The 19,649-nt window shown below is 35.8% G+C and overlaps 1 protein-coding gene across 3 annotated transcripts in view; it reads right to left on the bottom strand.

The window, feature by feature from the left end:
* CHIC1 (cysteine rich hydrophobic domain 1) overlaps positions 1 to 19,127 on the bottom strand; it is a 41,774-nt gene extending 22,647 nt beyond the window's left edge. Inside the window, exons 1-3 of one of the 3 annotated variants that reach the window (XM_029239960.1) lie at positions 18,692 to 19,127; positions 7,907 to 7,961; positions 1,989 to 2,144 (exon numbers count right to left, since the gene is read on the bottom strand). In XM_029239960.1, coding sequence (XP_029095793.1) covers positions 1,989 to 2,144; positions 7,907 to 7,961; positions 18,692 to 18,981 — 501 coding nt within the window. In that variant the 5' untranslated portion in view covers positions 18,982 to 19,127. The remainder of the gene's footprint in view (positions 1 to 1,988; positions 2,145 to 7,906; positions 7,962 to 18,691) is intronic. The other 2 variants (XM_029239962.1, XM_029239961.1) reach the window with 2 other exon arrangements.
* Between the last annotated feature and the right edge of the window lie 522 nt (positions 19,128 to 19,649).

Raw genomic sequence — 19,649 nt, 5'->3', positions numbered from 1 at the left:
TTCCATTTTATTTTGTGGATAAACACAGATGTGACTTCTATGAAGCTAGATACCCCGTTAGAAATGGCTAGAGCCATTTTTAAATTGTTGTATTTTATTTTTTATTTCTCCATGTGGACAAAAAAAAGCAGTGACGGGCCTTAAATCTCTTCATCATCACAACCACCATAAAAGTAACTAATATTATCTGGATTTTATAGGTGAGGAAATTGAGGCTCCAGAAAGGACAGTGCTTGTACAAGGTTACCAGCATGTGCTTGGTGCTTCATTGTCTAGTGTGTTAACATAGTATGTACAAAATCAACGGCCATAACTATAAAGTGTACAGAGCAAGGCAGATAATGTAAATGCTGCGTAGTTCTATGGTGAACCAGAGACCACGTGTCCTATTTAAAGGAAGGAGCCACCACTCAGCAAGGGCTAATTGCTGAAAGATAGGCATGTTGGGTCCAATACTGTCAGAGCTTTAGATTTTACAAGAGAGGCTGGCTGTTTCAAATTTTACTTTAAATATTCTAATTTTTAAATGCTGGCAACTGATTTAAATGTTTAAAAAACAGAGTGGGCTGGATTTAGCCCACAGGACAACTGTTTGCATATCTGTACTAAATAAACTTTAAAACTGACAGATTAGTGATCTAAGAATACACTGATGCCTCAATTTCAATATGAATTCCTAACCAAAGTAGTGGGAGATGGGAAGAAATCACAGCATCAGTATTAATTTCATATCAGTAGTAATCATAGTAAAATACATGACTGAATAAATTGTTTCTATTTCAGGCCTTGTGGCGGAGGTATTAATAAAGAGGCAAATACGTAAACAGGTCATCAGAAAAAAAGATCCTGGATAATATTAAAACCAAAAACTCTTCTTAAGTAATTGAAATTGGCTATATTTGTGTGATGAAAAAACCCCATAATTAATTCACATTGAGGCTTTAAAAATAATGAGGATGGGTAGGAGTTATTGATTTGTAACTTTTAAAAGATATGACAATTAAAGAAAGAAATTTATGCTGTCATTTTTTTTAACTTACACAAAGCCATTTGAGAACATTGCTCATGCTTTGACAAACAATAAACTAAGCTCTATTTAAAATAAAGCACTGATCTACTGGTAGTGACCAAGAGAATTAATAAAATGTCTAATTTTCCATTCAAAAAGTTATAGGGGTGACAGTATTTTATTATTTGTTTTTTTGAAGTAGACATTAAGGAGGGCAAGAGAAAGATGGAGAGGAAAATGTAATGAGCACTTGTTGGGAATCTTTTTGGTTTATGAAACAACTGCATCACTAATTATACCCCCACAAGGTGCTGTGATGTTGAATATGGTTCAGTAGGCTTATTATTATTTAGAAGTTTAAATGAAATCATCAATGTGGTACAGGGAAAATAACTGTAGGTAAAATGAATTAATTTTCCTCATTGGCTTCAATTAAAAAGTTTAAAAATATCTTCCCACAGGGGGAAAAATCATTCTAAAAATCAAAATAAAATTTTAAGAAGACAAGATAAATGTAGTAGTCTTAAATCCATGACATAACTGGTAATGTCATGTCAGAATGCTATTTCGACATGTTCAAAACTAACAAGCATTTCCCCTACCAACTTTGTAGATCACTCTCACTTCTGCCTTTCTTCAGATCAGAAGAAACTCTCCCATATACCTGTGGCTTGGAAATACTTTAAATCATAGCTTCAGGTTTTGTAAGCAGAATAAGTAGCCCAGTCACATTTATATTTACTTAAGTACTCCACTTACTTTGCACTTATTTAAAATAATGATTGAACCCATATTAAGTGATAAAGCGTTGATAAAGGTTGGACAAATGACTTAATCTCTCTGACACCGAGTTTCTTTATATCTAGAATGAGGACAGCATTGTTATGAGAATTTAATAAATTCTGTAAAGTACTTGGCACACAGCAAGTGTTCAATAAACGTTAGCTCATTATTATTACACAATAAAATGGTTACTCACTCTTTTGTTGAGACAAATAACGGGCCACAGGCTGCAACCCAGTGTGCAACAGCAGCAGAGACAACCACACAGCAGCCATTTCACATTGACTGGGAGAGCCTTTTTCAAACATGCATTCACACGGCCAATGCTGGTCTTAAATTCTTCTGGGGCCACCTACAACAAGGGTGCAATCTTTAACAGTCTGTGGGCAGCTTTCTACTATTTGTCTCTAAATCTAAAGAAAATGTTTGTCTTATTACAAGTACTTTAAGGAATTACACGTCTAAATATATTTCCTGTCTATCTTTCCCTCGGTGCTTTGTGACCGCCTGGAGGGGTGGGATAGGGAGGGTGGGAGGGAGGGAGACACAAGAGGGAAGAGATATGGGAACATATGTATATGTATAACTGATTCACTTTGTTATAAAGCAGAAACTAACACACCATTGTAAAGCAATTATACTCCAATAAAGATGTTAAAAAAATAAAATAAAATACCAAAAAATATGTATTACATACTCCTGGATGACATTAGAAAGCAAAACAATATAATTTCATGTTTACAGAACTTATTCTCATGTTCGAAAACAGTCTTTTGAAATTATCAACAATAAAATGACAACAGTAACATTGGTGGTAAAGGATACCTGTTAAGCAGTTTTCTTACAAATATTCTCATTATTAAAGCAATATTATTTATAGTCTCCAGTCACTCAGACTAAAGGTTGAGTAAGACTAGAAGCATAATACACCATTAAAACCTAAATACTACCAGAGTAAATAGAATTAAATTTAGACCTCGGCAATATTTCTGGATTATCTTTAAAAAGGCAACTCTCAAAACTTTTCTCCCCGGCAAATTTGCAAGATAACAATTTTAACACTTGCCATTGTTTGTAGGGAAAAGCTACACTAACAAAAGACAGTGAGGAGTGATCACATTCAAAAAACAGTCTTAATATTAGCATAAAATGGACTCATAGCTGCTATAAATTTTAGAAGTTCAGAGATCCTTAAATATACAAATTTAATATTTTTAATTACTACCTCCATTCCTGGAAGTGGCTGCTTGTGCCTCTCTGTAAACAATGACAAAGTCAGTTCAAAGGCAAGAGCATGACAGGCATAATTAGATTTATACAAAAAACTCTGCTTGAAGGTTATACAATTCAAAGGTATACTAAAAATAGTTTGCTTTCAGTGAAATCACATTTCTGGATCACAAAAATGATTCCCTTTCATTTAGAAAGCTGTCACACTGTAAAATCTATGGGAAAAAAATTCTGCCATCTGGTTGTGCAAGCAAAAATTATGAAATTACTAGGAAAAATAAGCTGCTGTAAAATAAAAACCTCACTAGCATGTTTGGTATCAAAAATACAGAGCTTTATAACTCTTCCAAGTAAAAACTGTATTACAGGAATCAATTTATTACATTTTTGTCTTTTAATAAACATGTCTTAGAATCAATACTACAATACATACCTATTAGCAGATGTTAGAAAGACACATGACCACAGAATTCAGTATCATCATGATTTAAACATTAAATAATTATACTAGCTTTATTAGAATTGTTCATGCCACCCAATAATGTTAATCGCTTAACCTATAAATTAGATTTTCTTCCTAATATGTTAACAATTTGTGAAATTGTAAGGCTCAAAACTGTATTTACAGGAGGAAACTAAACTCATTTCATTCTCCAATATGACCTAAAGACAATCACTGAGTGAAAAGAATTCCAAATAAATGACTAAATATCTGGAGTAAATATGAAAGTAAATTCAGAGAACCATGGCTTATAATTGAAAATAGAAAACACCAACAGGCTAAGCACATTAAGACAACAAGTCAAGATCTAGATTCTAGTCTCTTATTAGTTATAAAAAATCCTAGGTAAGTTCATTTAATTTTTGTGAGTTTTAGTCTCCCATCTATAAAATGAAATAAATAATTTTTCTATTACATACCTCACAGGGAATGGAAATTATACCTTAGAAAGGACCTCCTAACTAGAATGCTTTGAGAAAGGAAGTCAGTGAATTGTATCTGACTAGATTTGGAGAAAGAAAAGCAAAGCTCTTTTTTGCATCGAGTATCACCTGAAGGTTTGTATCAGGTAACTTAATAATCCACAGCTTTGCTACACAGTCTATTATAAACAAAAGGATAAACTGCTACATTTTGAATGCAAATTTAATGCTTTTCAATTCTTAAAAGACGTTCTTTGTAAAATCAAGGTACTAAGTTGCTATCTTAAAATTTACCTCTCAAAGAGTGATATTCAACTTCTTTTTTCCTAGTGAGCCACTGAGCAAGCAAATGGAAGTTAAAATAAGGAAAATATATTTATATATTTAGCTGTAATCTGTAATATAACATTATTATCAATTTTCTTTAAACTGTGTATCCAGAAACACTAATACATTTTTTAAATATGGCAAATTTTGATATAAACTCATAAAATTATTAAATCTGTCCATTTACAAATTTAAGTGCTTGTAAGTAGAATTTAAATTTATGTTTAAAAAGTAAAATTTTTATTTAAAACTTTTATTTAAAAGCATGTAAGCACAGACGAGAAAAAGTAAAGAATGAGGCTAAAGTCAGAAATGAATCAATCCAAAATGTAAAATTTGATTTTTGTTTAAAACACTGTGAATGAAGTAAATTATATGCCAAGGTATATAAAATTTGTTATAAGATTTATCTTTCATTACATGCTTCTGGAAATGAATTAACAAAAGCATTTCTAAAATGTGGCAATTTTCCTTCTTCTCCACCAATACTTTCCACTTTTAACATATAATATTCACAGTTTGTACTCTCTTACTATGGACAAATTAAAAACTAAAACATTCAAGTTACTAAAAGTGAGAATTCAAATTTTTTGAAGTCATAACAGAAACATATTGAAAAGAAAACTTTTACTAGAATGTCAAAGAATAAACTGAAATCTTCATTTTGACTTTAAAAGGAAGCCAGAATTGTCTTTGAAAAAAAAATCTGTATTTGAATAACAGTAAAAGTCATAAAACAGAGATAAAGGCATAGGAAATGAGAATTGGTTAACTCCCGATTTTAAACAATGTGAAAGAAATGTTTAGTTAACTGTGTGGAATCAGAGTTAATAACATTTTACTCATTTACTTCCATATAATTGAGTATTTCTAGTAATGAAGGTTAGATGGAAGCCCTTTACTTTGTAGCTGAATGGCAGGTTGTAAAGAAACGTTTAATTCCTTTTGACTTTCTTAGAAAGAAAAAAGAAAGCCACATAATAAAGGTGGGGGAAAGGGTCATAATATTTTATAACAGGATGCAAGAGACTTTGCAAACAGAAGAAAATCTAAGCAAAGCCCAGCAGGACTGATTTGCCTCCTTCAATCATGGGGAACACAACCCAATCAATCACTTGTCATACTGGATCGCAATAGTAAAGGTGGATTTTATGGTTTATGGTTCCCAACACTGCACACTAATCTCCCTGTAACACCGTTTAATTGTTTCAAGCTGAGGGCCGGAAGCTTTTATTTCTTTTCTGAAGTTTTGTGGTTCTTTCATTTTCTGGTCACCAGAATCTGTATGTATACACCTGTTTGATATGTCCTATCACGACAGGAGGACTTATCTTCAGTGAAAGGAGGAAACAATCTTTCCTTAACTTAATATAAAAGATTATCTTTTTATTTATATTAAAAGCATTAATACATAAGAAGCACAAAATTAATACTGAGCCACAGAGCTTAACAAAATGGCTTTTGAGGTTTTCAGAATTCACTCCACAATTTTGCTTAGTTTAGGCATAAATGCTATATAGAATTCCACTCATGCTGGAATACTGGTTTTGTAAAATGCAGATTTATTTTTCTATTTTACCTACTGCATTTATTCATTTTGAAATATACTTACACTGCTGCTAAGTCTGGAATTCAAACCTTTTTTTTCTTTTAGATTTTTTCTGAAACATGCAAATTCTTTTTTGCCTCTCAAGACCCCACAGTTACCAGAGATGCATTTTGATAATCCAAAATAACCTATACAAATGAAATAGTGCCTACCGGAGAAAAATCATCTCATTAAAGAGAAAATAAATAAAGAGAAAATAAAGTTATCATGTGACTTTGAAAAAAAATCAGATTTTCAGAATTCCTTTTAGTTTTTTTTCATCACCAAACACTAAACTAGGAAAAACATCACTGTATCATTTATGCCTCATTCAATTTATGAGAAATTTTGTGCATTTAAATAATGCACACTAGAATAAATATCCAATCATTATGTGTTACGAAAACGGTCACCTGAAAAGGATGGATATCTTTAAGAACAGTTCATATCCAGATCATTTAGGTTGTGTGAATGCATACCAAAGGCAGCTTAATATTCCTACTTCCCTAGTTTAAAAAATGACTATCTTTTGTGCTGGTGGAATTTCTAGTTTTAGAAGGCTTGGAAAGAAATGAAGAGGTGTGAAGAAATATTCTGAAGATTCCTCGAGCACATAAAAGTGGCCAATTTCAAAGATGGATAATTCTTACACCTGGGAACTCTATTCTCTGACATATTTTTTGATTATTCATTTTCTAGAGTTACTTGTATTTGTAATTCAAACTTTTTTTTAACTAAACCAATAATAAAGCTGGATGTAACTGCCCAGACAACACATGCAGCAGCATCAAGGGAAACATAAAGAACAAGTTTTCCACTGGAGATGCTTTAATTCACATTCTCTTTAATATTGAATTTGCCATATTTCCACAGACAAATTACTATTCAAGAGATTTTTTCCCATAGGTATTTTTTCCCTTGGAAAAAACATTTATGATTAATTCATATACACAAATCTAAGTCTGAACTGCTGCTTAAATTGGTGAATAATTCTAAATGATCAGGATAGGAAGGTAGAACATACTAGAGAGTGAGGCCAAAATCTCAAACCAAAGGGCTCTTTGTATCCTAAAAAGATAAATGGCCACATATTTTCTAATGTTCACTTACCTAGGGACTATCACCACTTGTTTAGTGCTATATGGAATGATTTGACATTATACATCAGGAGAGACAGAAAAGGTCAACAGTCAAAGAGAACAAATTATTGATGGGACCGAGAACAAACAATTACTCAGATGAAGAAGGTTAAAGTAGCAAAAGCAATTAAAATTGAAAGCTGGTGAGTAAAGTGGAAAAACAATCAGGGTGAAACTGGGATATACTGATGAAGAATTATCAATAACAACCACAAACTTACATTGTGAAGCTAATAAGTACCTGACAATACGCTAGGAGTTTTATATATTCTTTTTGCCTTAGTCAGAGCTTTTTCCTTTGGGTTTAGAAGTTAGCATTACTGTTGTAAGAGGATTTTCCAAACAGTTTTGAATCCTAGGAAGTCTTTGAATATTGAGCCTCGATGCTAGAAGATACTACTGGGTGTAGAGGAACCAGGAAACAAAAAGGTAATAACAATTTATTGCAGTGAATACAATTGTAGAAGCTCAAGCTATCTAAATGACAGAAAAATGTCCAACCAAAAATTTGATTTTTTGATGTATAACAAATCACATCACAGGACACTAAAATTCATAGAGTGATACAAATTTGAACACTGATAACTTCGTTAACTCTAAAATCATTGGAAATTACTGACCTAAATGAAAACAATTATAGCTACCAGTGCTGAGAAAAAAGGCAAAACTGGAAAAACTGAACAGATAAGTAAGTAATGGCTGGCATTAATGGACATGAACAAAATAACTGGTCACATGCTAGTAGTCATGGAGACAGCTTTCAGTCACTAATGACATAGCCTCCAATTACCCTGACCTCTTATTATCAGACTTCATTACAGTGAGTCAAAGCACTTGTCATAACACTAAATCAGCCATAAAACAATGCTTTTAGAATTGAAAAGTTCAATGCAAACTCTCACTTACCTTCCCTGTTAGAACTGAGGGAAATTCAGTATCAAACTTGTTGCTCAAGCCAAACCTTAAAAACAAAGACAGAACAAAATATATTCTACCCAGCATATTTAACTCTTTCCCTTAAAAAAAGTTACAAAGCCATGCATTTTTCTTTTGAGGTTGTGACCTAAAAGCACGTCCTAAAAATAATTTGATATTTATAGAAAATACACCTTTGACTATTAATCCAAATTAATAGTAAAAGAAACTTAAGGAGCCAATGTTAAAGTAGGATTCTAACTAGAACCATGATATGAGATTAAAAAATAATAAACACTGACATACAGCTGGAAATATCACAACTTTTGATTGAAACATCTCTGTTAAAACCCATTTTAATTGATAACTGTTGGAACTGGCTGATGGGTTATATATGGGAGTGGATTATACTATTCTTTCTACTTCTGTGGATATATGAAAATTCCTAATAAAAACTAATGTAACCTTTGGAACTATAGAGCTTGACAACTTATGATCAGTTACTATTCAGATACTCAAAGGTTGATCCTTATGAATGGCTTTTATGTATATGTTCAACCAATTTTGAGAAAACAGATCCCAGCCTCAAAAGCTCTGACTTTTTTCAAGTACACTCACTGAAATCTGTACTAAGTCAAAATGATTTTTTATAAGCCTTCCTTCACCTACTTGGTGATTGATTTCGGTAGGAATAACAAAGGTCACTTCCTGCATGTTAGATGATATATCAGAGTGACTACAATTTTATGTTAGTGTAAGCAAAAAACACTAACATTTAATAAGAACTCCTTTTGAGGTAGACAATAATAGTAACAGTTACCAGTAACTATCTACTTACCATGGGTTAGACACTGTGTTAGGTAAATACATTACCTCTAAAATTCACAAGCCTTCAAGAGAGGTATTGTTATCTCTGTTTTACAGAGAAGGAAGCTGACACTCAGAAAAAATTTTTTCAAAAAGTAATCAAATGACTTGCCCAAAGTCACATAGTAAGAGGAGGCAACCAAAATTCAAATGCTAATCCCTAAATTCTTTCTGTCCTATATTAAGCTCCTTGAGAACAGAAACTATGGCTTATTTACTTTGCTATCTTCCACTATGCTTAGTAGCACAATGGAATCCAGTAGGTGCTTAATAAAAGTTTGTTGAATAATAAGCTACTGTATGTCCTGTTTGATTCTACTGATTTATTGCACTTTGGTCTTAGGGTCACTTTAAAGACATCTTAAGAATCCAACGTCCTATTAAAACTCTCTGTGAGAATCACAGTCTCCTTGTATCATTTATGCTAACAGCTCCTCTTTAAGGACACAAGCCAATCCTTGTGCTCTTTTTGTGCAAGACTATATTTAGCAGCTAGCAGCAAGGTACATATCTGTACATAAATATGTTTTACCTTGCATGTTTAAAATGTATTTAAAAAAACAAATTCTATATTTTAAAAGAGTTGAGAAAATTAATTAGCAATTATAAAAAGAACTTAACTTCATTAAAAAACTTCATTACTTCTCTAGGTGTCAGTACAACACATAACGAGAGCATAACATTTTTATAATAACATTCTCATAACATTCCCCTTAAAACTATACATAGAGGAGTATAACCTAACTTAAAAATAAAATGGTACTCTTGTACATGAATTTTTATGGCAACTTTCATGTGCTGTTTGAGAAACTGATACTCTAGTATTAAATATATATTTGTAATTATGTACTAACTAAGCAATCAGTAACATGACAAATATTTAATAGAGCAAGAAACATATTTAATTCAAATCATATTTAGGTAAATAGTGACCTTATCACTAGTCAAGAAGATGTAATTGAATTCATTATTCCACAGTTAATTCTTATTGCGTAACAAAGAAATATATACAGGTTTCATTTATAGAAAGTAGACATGATACATTTGAAAGCAGAGCTCTATTTCCATTCGTACAGCTTGTCTTCTATTTTTTAAAATTAGGGCTTCCCTGGTGGCACAGTGGTTGGGAATCCGCCTGCTGATGGAGGGGACACGGGTTCGTGCCCCGGTCCGGGAAGATCCCACATGCTGCAGAGAGGCTGGGCCCGTGAGCCATGGCCGCTGAGCCTGCGCATCCAGAGCCTGTGCTCCGCAACGGGAGAGGCCACAACAGTGAGAAGCCCGCGTACGGCAAAAAAAAAAAAAAAATCCAATTTATTTATTTATTTTTGGCCGTGCAGTGCAGCATGTGGGGTTTTAGTTCCCTGACCAGGGATCAAACCTGTGTCCCCTTCAGTGGAAGCACTGAGTCCTAACCACTGGACCACCAAGGAATTCCCCTTTTGCCTTTTAGATACAATGTTAATAATATGTTCCTACCTCCATTAGAGACTGCTGCCATTATAGCTTTTCCCAGTTGCCATTCTTTTACTACATATCAAATACATAGAGGATATAGACAGATGTATTCCTCAAAATGCATGGAATATATCTATTATTTAAAAAAAATTTAGCTTTGCTATTCTCTTTGCATTTATCACCAGACAAATGAACTTTCGTTGCCACTGTTTCCATTTCCTTAATATTATCCCTTCCTTTCTTAACCTTTTGAATGAACATGCTGGCTTTTTTTTTTTTTTATTTTGGCTGTGCCGTGTGGCATGTGGGATCTTAGTTCCCTCACCAAGGATCGAACCCGTGCCCCTGTGTTGGGAGCATGGAGTCTTAACCACTGGACCACCAGGGAAGTCCCTAACCTTCTGAAATTTCTCTTTTGATGCTGTTACTATACTGAAAATAATCCCTTATTTGGTAAATTTATTTAGAAAGACAAGTTCATCTTATTTAGTGCCAAATTCAATGTCCTCTTCTCAGAACTTTCCCCCCGACTTTGCAGCCTGTGATGCTGTTCACCACTCCTTCCTAACATTCTCCGATTCATTCACTCTCTCTTAACACTCTTGTCTTTTCCCAAAGTTTAGCTGTTAGTCATCTGCTCCTCTTTCTAAAGGAATTACAACAGTTCATCTATTTTTAATAGCCTTGACAATCACTTCTATGCCAAATCTATATCTCTAGTTCTATATTTCCCAACATGCTCTAGTCCCTCATCTCTAATTGCATACTAAAAATTTCCATTTGGAAATAATGCCATTTGTAGCAACATGGATGGCCCTAGAGATTATTATACAAAGTGAAGTAAGTCAGAAAGAGAAAGAGAAATGCCATATGATATCACTTATACGTGGAATCTAAAATATGACACAAATGAATTTATCTATGAAACAGAAACAGACTCACAGACATAGAGAACAGACTTGTGGCTGCCAAGGGGGAGGGTGGGTGAGGGAGGGATGGAGTGGGAGTTCGGGGTTAGCAGATGTAAACTAGCATATATAGAATGGATTAACAACAAGGTCCTACTGTATAGCACAGGGAATTATATTCAATATCCTGTGATAAACCATAATGGAAAAGAATATGGAAAAGAATGTATACATATATATAAATGAATCACTTTGCTGTACAGCAGAAATTAACACAACACTGTAAATAACTATACTTCAATAAAATAAATTAAAAAAAACAACAAAAATAACAATTTCCATTTGGATATCTTGCTACAAAATAATACACCTCAAGTGAACACGTCTAAAATTAAAAGTTACCTTTTATTGGAAACTGGCTCCCCCCTTTCAAATTCCTCATCTCTATCAATGGCACATTGACTCTCTTTAACCTAGACCCTGGTATTTTTTGGACCTTCCCTCTCCTATTTTTTGCACCTTGCTTATATCCAGGTGGTCCCAAGTCCTGTTATTTGTTCCTCTGAAATGATTCTCATATCATTTCCTTCCTTTCCATTGCCACTGCTGTGTTGGCTCGTCTTTGCTCATGTGGTTTCTCTTGCTTCCTCTCCCTAGTTTCAATCCAATGCAGTCCTCAAAACTCAAGTCAACCCCTGCTGCAAGCCTTCATGGATTTCCCTTTCTCCGAACACTCATAGCCAACTTTAATCTGTACTACACAATTCAAAATTTAATAAAATATTTTCTTTTATTCTTCGCTGATCCACACCAATTCCTTAAAGGAGATTTTCCTGTTAGCTTTGTAAACCAAGACCTGTACTTTCTTTTTTCTGTATTCTTCATAGTGCTTAGCCCAGTGCTCAGGTTCTCAAAAAATGCTTGCTAAATTCACATTACAAATTTTCTTCTCTAATATAAAAATGGATTGTATTTTCTAAAATATAAAAAGTATATTAGAAATGGTAAGGAGGGAATACCCTGGCAGTCTAGTGGTTAGCACTCTGTGCTCTCACTGCCAAGGGCCCAAGTTCAATCCCTGGTCGGGGAACGAAGATCCCACAAGCTATGCAGCGTGGACAAAAATTAAAAAAAAAAAAAAAGCTAAGGAAAGTGTCATTTTACTTCTTAAAACACTCCATTATGGCCTACATTTATCTACTTCAAAAGGTATAAAGATAGGCAAACTAGGCCCAATATATTCCATAATTTGGGCTAAAAGGTAGTAGCAATTCTGTTCTTGCCTACCAGGGATTTCTTTCTTTAACTTCTGCATTAGATATTCAGCACCTAAAATGAGTACTTAAATAATCTTAGGCACAACATTTTACTTAGTAGCTACTAGGAAAATGTTGAAATGGCTCCTGCTAAATGAACACCTCAGCTTTGTTTCATAAGTAAACCATTAAGTTAAGAACTGTGAGTCCACAGAGGTTAGACAAGCTCATCTACCCATTACTGATCAGTGACAGACATGAGTCAAGATGTGGGGTTCTTCAGCATTAGACAAAGGCACTTAGGAACTGCTCACACTGTCATTTTATCGGCTTCATTAAATATAGAGCCTATTATGTGTTTGAAGCTGACCCAGCTGGTGGTTCTTAATGATTGTATTTTATTTGTTAAGTGTCTCCAATGCCCCAAATTTTAATTTCTTGGACAATTCTTTGGAGTAAAGGAAACTGAGGTAAAGAAGGATGGGTCCTCTAGTTGCTCTTCCCTCTTTTCTCCCTCCCTATACCCCTTACTGTTTTTAATTCTTTTGAAAATGACTATACATCAGCCTTTGAAAACCTTGCTCAAATTTAAGTTTATGTGTTCAGGTTGTTTAAGAAAACACATCAAAGTGTAGTAAAATTCTGCCAACAAAAACCATTTCACTAGAAAACTATGCGCTTATAGTAACACTGATTCTGAAGAACGTGCACTGATCTCTGTTTACTATAACAAGAAAAAGGAAAGTCTATGCCCTTCAATTAAAAGAGATTTTTAAAAATTAGTTAATTTCTTTTATCTTCCATATGGAAATAATCATGTCTTGCTGCCCTGTAAAATGACAAGTTACCATAGCTTCAGTATTCTCAAAGCCTAAAATCTTATAAAATACTTACCTTATACAAACACAAATTAACAATGCTTCACTGTAATTCCTCAAAGACAGCTGTTTACAGAAAAGGCATTCCATTCACTGATTAGAGAAGTATCAATATTTGTAGTGCTCTCTAACTTTCTGCAGAAATGCACTGTTTGGCAAATTTGGCCATCTTTTTTGAATTCTGTATATAATCACTTCAGCTCTTTTAGATTAATTTTAATGAGAATTTTATATATTTCTGAGAATTGGTAACCTCTTATCTCTACTAACTTCTATACAGCTGTATTATCAAGGGTAAATATCTATATATTTTAAGTAATATAAAGAGTGTGGTAATACCTATAAATAAGAAAAAAAATCTCATGGGATGTAAGATCCAAATATTCATCCTAAAAATATCAAGATGAAAAATGATAGACACTAAGCTACATCACTCAAATGTATAGTATTTCTGAAACAATACTTGCAAGAGACATTTCATTATTTCTGTTTCTAAAACCTCAAATCTGTGGGAGTTAATTTAGCCATTTATATATATATTAAAGGCATTCTTGTATCTTTTAATAAAATATTTTAGGTGTGTTATACAATATTTAAATGGTAGTGCCCATCATACTGGCATACTGACACACAGAAGATGGCAGTTACTGTTCTTTGTGCTGGGTATATATACAGCAATGAGTAACACATCAAATATATCTGCCTTAATGACACTTTAAAAATTTTTAATTTGAAAAAAGATACCCAAATATCCATTTATGATCATCATCATCTCAGATTTGGAATTACAATTATTCTGGTTAGGTCATTCGACTTCTCAAAAAATTATGATTGATAAGACATTAAATGATATCTTGATAAGTAACGAGAAAACCAATGTGTAAAGATGATATAAGTACACAGGGGTATTCTGACACATAAAGTCTTGCTCAACAAACCTTTCAGAGGTAAGGACATGCCATAACCCCCACCCCAAATCTGGTAGTATTGTATCTATGCTCAGAAACACAAATACTCTCCAGAGGATGATTCAACTAACTAGCATTTGTTGAGGGCCTATAATACAGCACACACTATGGTGGGCATATTTTTACTAAAGTGAACCAGTATTTATTCAACTCACTTTTACTGAGTGTCTACTTCAGGGTAGGCACTGTGTTAGGCACTGAGAATTCAGAGGGAACCAGTGATTGTCCTGCCATTTCTGCTTCCAATTTATTCAGGGCAGAGAAGACTTGCAGGAGGTGCTGACTTATGACGTAAGGGTGGTAGGTACTGGGATTCTAGATGAAGGCCCCAGCTTGAGCAGAGGCAAAGAGATAAACAGCATGCTGTGAATAAGAAAATACAAGCAGTAAAGGGAAATGTCAAAAGATTAGGCTGATAGATAGGCAGGGTCCAGTTCTATATTCCATGTTATAGAGCTTAGACTCTATCCTATGGATGAAGGGGAAACCACAGAAGTCTTAAACAGGAAAGTGGTGTCTCCATCGAGCAGCAGGCTGAGGGATAGATTTGGAGGTGACAAGGATGAAGACAAGATGACTAGTAGGGTGGTGAAAGGGGCCTGAATCAGGGAAGTGGTGGTAGGGAGGAAAAGAAGAAATTTTTAGGTCATACATTACTAATACCCAGTGATTGCTTAGCTGTGAGAAGACTGAGTGGGAAAGAGGAACCACTGATGAATAATGGGATAGGAGGAGGTCCATTTAACTGAGTTGGAGAACTCAGAAATAGGAGGAATTTTTTGAGGGGTTGGGATGGGGGTGTGAGGGGATGTGAGAGGGGGAGGATGAGTTTTGTTTTGAGTACGTTGAATTTAAGATGTCAGTGAGCCATTAGGTGAGGAAGTCCAGATAAGAGTCAGAGCAGAGTCTGGTATAGATATACTGATACATATTTGGGAGACATCAGATAATTGAAACCATGAGAGTCAAGATGAGACCATCTAGATAGAGCAGGGAATGAGAATAGTGGGCTGAGAACAAAACCCTGGAGATCACTAGTATTTAAGGAGCAAGAAAGGAAAAGAAACCCATGAACGAGGCAGTTAAGGAATAACCAGAAAAATATAAGGAGAACCAGGAAGAGTGAAATGGCCAAGGAATTCCTAGATTTGTTTAGCTGGCAAAATGTTTTTTTTTAAATCAGAATTTGAATACCTTTAGGCAAAACATATACCTTCCAGTTCAACTAAGGCCCCATCATTACTCATGCTGCACTATTTTCTGTGACCCGTCTCACCTCTGAAGGCCAGTGTGTTTATGACCCCTGGAGTAAAAGCCTCTGAGAAAGAGGGAGTCATTATATGCAGCAGAGAGGACCAGAAAGATAGGAAATTGAAGATGTCCACTAATTTAGCAACAGGAGGGTCATGGTGATCTTAATGATACCAGTTTGTCTGTGGTCATGGTGGCAGAATCCAGATTACAGAAGGGTGAAGAGGAAATAGATATGGTGAATGTAGCTACTCTTAAGAAATTTGGAGAAAGAAGGAAGAGAGATTAGACAATAGCTAATGGGGAATGTAGGTCTAGGAAGGCTTTTAGTTTTAAAGAATTAGAGAGACTGAATATGTTTACAGGCTGAGCCAACAGAGAGGCTAAGTGAGGTAATATAGAGAGAGGTGCTGCCTGGGAGGAGGCTGGAAGAGAAGGGTATGGAAAGCACAAATGGAGGGGTGAGTTTTGAACAAGCAGAGGGACTCCATGATCTCTGAGGGTAGAGGAAGAGAGCACAGGAATTCAAACCTAATTAAGATACAGTGCAGGTGTTTCAGCAGGAAAGTGACAGGATTAAACCGTGTTTTACGAAAATTAGTTTGGCACAAGCATGCAGATGGATTGGGGTGGGGAGAGGTGGCAGACTGTGGCCGCAATTCAAGCAGGAGATGATGGCAACCCAAACTAGAGAGGTGCCAGTAGAAATGGAGAAAATGAATGATCTAATAGACCTTTTAAAAGGCATAATGACATAATTCTGGGACAGACTGGCAAAGGGCAATTCAAGGAGAAGGAAGAGTTAAAAATGACTCAAGGACTTGAAATATTACCCTGGAAGATTGGAATGGCAGTATCAGGGTCAGAAATGGGGAAACTGGAATGCACAATCTGGGGAGGGAAAATAAATTGGGTTTAAGATATACTGAATTTGAGGCGATGGTTCTCAAATTTAAACTTTGTAAAGAAACAACAACCTCTAAAGAACAGATGACTGCACGAAGAATGAAAAAAATAAGAATGGGAGAGAATAAGAAATATTTCATTCAGATAGGGCAACTAACACTCCCATGCCAGAAAAAAATTAAAGAGGCTGATATTTTAGATGTCTCAGAATTAGATTAACTATTTCCTAAGGATCTTACTTTACCTGTTGTAAGGAAGGTTTTCCTATCATAGAAAGACCAGTTTCTCATTTAACATCAAACATGCTTTCTATGTCAGAGAATGTGTACAATACAACTAAGTAATTTTCCAAACTATGTACACTGGTTAGCAATTCAAGTACTGGTTTGCTGCTTTTCAGGTTTTGGCTTCAATTAATACCAGCAGTTACTATGAGCACCATTATTTCACACTCCTTATTCCAGAATTTTTAAGCTGAGAAGGTCATTCCACCTATCATAAGGGCCTGGGCATGGCAAGTGTCAGTGCTTTGCTTTTAATTGAAAATAGGTTGTTAAGTACTTCACCATGGTTGTGTGAGGAGTAGAATGGAACCACAAATAAGTTTCAGGGAACTTAAACTCTGTTTTCTTGCCTGTTCCCTGTTTTCTGAATTTTAGGAAAAAAATGAAGGGGAGGAATGCTGGAATATAAAATTGTAGACTGGAATAAAAAGCCTTTTTCTGTTTGATCATATGAAATAATCTGCATGAAAGTAACCTTTGGTACCAGAATCATAATTAATTTGAGTAATAAATTGTTTCCCTAGTGATGAAAGGAATGGAAATAAAACAGCGCAGTAAGCTGGCATCTGAACATTGTAGGCTATCTGCAAAATTCTTGGACCAAGAAAAATTGTGTTAAAATTGCCTAACCAAAAGGCAGGTCTAAAAATCTCCCCACACTCTTCCACAATTTTGAAATCTTCCTTAATACTTTTCATGCAAAGATCACAAAAGTATATTACAATTAAAATACTCAGCATGTTAAAATTAAAAGCTAACATGACGGGGGGAGGTGGTGCATAATATATGATTTCAGGTAATATGAACTCAACTGAAAGTCAGAGGGGTGGGTGAGCCATTATCAAAATTACAGGCAGCATGACTTGATAGGAAAAAATAGTCCTATTTTGAAAACTCAGTAAATGATAGCATAATTAAGAGGATGAACATGACACAATATTCAAACTTCCAAGTATTTACTGTCCAAGCACATAAAAACGAGAAAGCACTCTTCAAAGACCAGAGAACCATTAAATTTTTCTTGTGCTTTGACAACTACTACTCTATGAGGTCCCTCCCCCTTTTTATTTTCTCAAATATGATCCAAGATGTCAATTTTAAAAAAAACTCTGTATGAGTTTTCAAAAAATCATTCTCAGCTCCTAGGGGACTAATTTCCATATATATTTAATGTTTGCATATTTAATATTTGGGAATACAAAATCTCCTGCAGGTATGTTAAATTATTTCAGAGCTGAAAGGCTTTAAAAGCCATCTACTCCAAACCCCTCATTTTACCAATGGAGAAATCAAGGCCCAGAAATGGGAAGTAACCTGACCAAGGTCACAGGGCCAGTAAGAAGCAGGGCTGGGACTAACATACAAGAGCCCTCACTCTCAATCCATTGCTCTTTCTACGTTTCATAGCTACTTCTCAACCTGAACCTCTAATTGTGTGATATTTAAGAAACGTCAGAATGAGGAGTGATCAAGACACGGAAAGGATTATTGAATTCATTTACAAAGGGATTAGATAGGAAGAATGGATGGATGAATACATGGATGGGTGATTATTCTATAATGTTATTCACAAAATATATTATGTTTCTGTTTTGAAGAGTCCAAGCCTAGGTCTCGTCACTTGTTACAGCTGTCACCGTGTTCCACCAGACATCAATCTTGGCGGCAAAGAGTCCGCTGGTACATCCTGCAGTTTAAAGACTGTTCATCGCCAGCATACACAGAAGCAAGGAGACTCACCCCTACTCCAATCCCTCTGGCTCCCAACCCCCTAACTTCCCTGTCCTATACTCACTTTTTACCCGGTGTTGGTGCATCACATTTGTTTTCTCCTCACTGCCTTTACACTTGTCTCCCTCAGTTTCCCCATTTAGACCAGGTGTCCTTTCCTAACTATATGCCTCAGTCAGCCCTCCCCCACTCCACAGGCCCCTCGATTGCCTTATTCCTCTGTCGCCAAATCTCAGCCTTTTCAAACCCCATGGCTCCCTCTCGCTTACACAGTGATGTGGCCGGCGCCCCGCACCAATACTGGGTCGGGGGCATATCTCCGCAGATGCTCTTCGCTCACTACCCGAGGCGGGGGCGGCGTATCCTCCACCTGCTCCTCTTCTTCTTCCTCCTCCTCCTCTTCTTCCTCCTCCTCCTCATCTTCCTCGTCATCGTCGGGCCCCGATACCGACGACGACGACGACGGCGACGACGACGACGACGTTGCCGCTTCTTCTTCCTCCTCCTCCAGTTCCGAGATCGTGTCGAACTCCGCCATGTTGGGCAGCAGGATGCTCATCACGTGACCTCTCGATCACCGCCACCCTCACGCAGAAGAGTTTGAACCTGCTGAGGTGCTGGAAGAGGAGGGGGAACGAAATACAGAGAAAGATGAGGGGTGTAGGGACAGGATTTAAGGAGATGCGCCTGCGTGGTGGGGTAGACCAGGGGGTGGGGGGGGGCGGAGGGTGTTGGAGGCGGGGGCATGAGGGAGAGAGGAGCAAAATCAGTGTACGCTTGCGCGGCTCCAAGGGAAGGGGGGCGTTAGAGGTGAACTACTGGGAATTGTCGAGGTACGGTATGCGGGTGCTGCTCTTAATACTGCTGTTTGGGCTTCTGCTGCTTGTTTCCCGCGGACGTATCTTCTGGTTTTATTTCCTATTAATTAATAATGGGTATTATTACCCCCTTCCCTCCAGTGCAGGGAAGGGATAGTCTATAAAAGTGAGGTTAGAACTTTGCCCCATATATCTTAAGGTATACACCAATCCCTTACGTTTGTTCTGCATTACAGTTTAAAAGACTTTTACAGCAGAACTTTGCCACACCCTGGGAGGCATTTTTATTAACATTTTACTGAAGAGGAAACTTTCTACTACTTCTACTATGCAATACTTACGGAGGACTTACTAAGTGTCAGGGACTGTGCTAAGTGCTCTATGTGCATATCTCATTTAATACTTCACA

The sequence above is a fragment of the Monodon monoceros genome, unplaced genomic scaffold, assembly GCF_005190385.1.
Source record: "Monodon monoceros isolate NGI ecotype Baffin Bay Population unplaced genomic scaffold, NGI_Narwhal_1 Super_Scaffold_22, whole genome shotgun sequence".
Lineage (NCBI taxonomy): Eukaryota > Metazoa > Chordata > Mammalia > Artiodactyla > Monodontidae > Monodon > Monodon monoceros.
The sequence above is the reverse complement of the archived record's forward strand: the minus strand, read 5'-3'. Positions and strand labels throughout refer to the sequence as shown.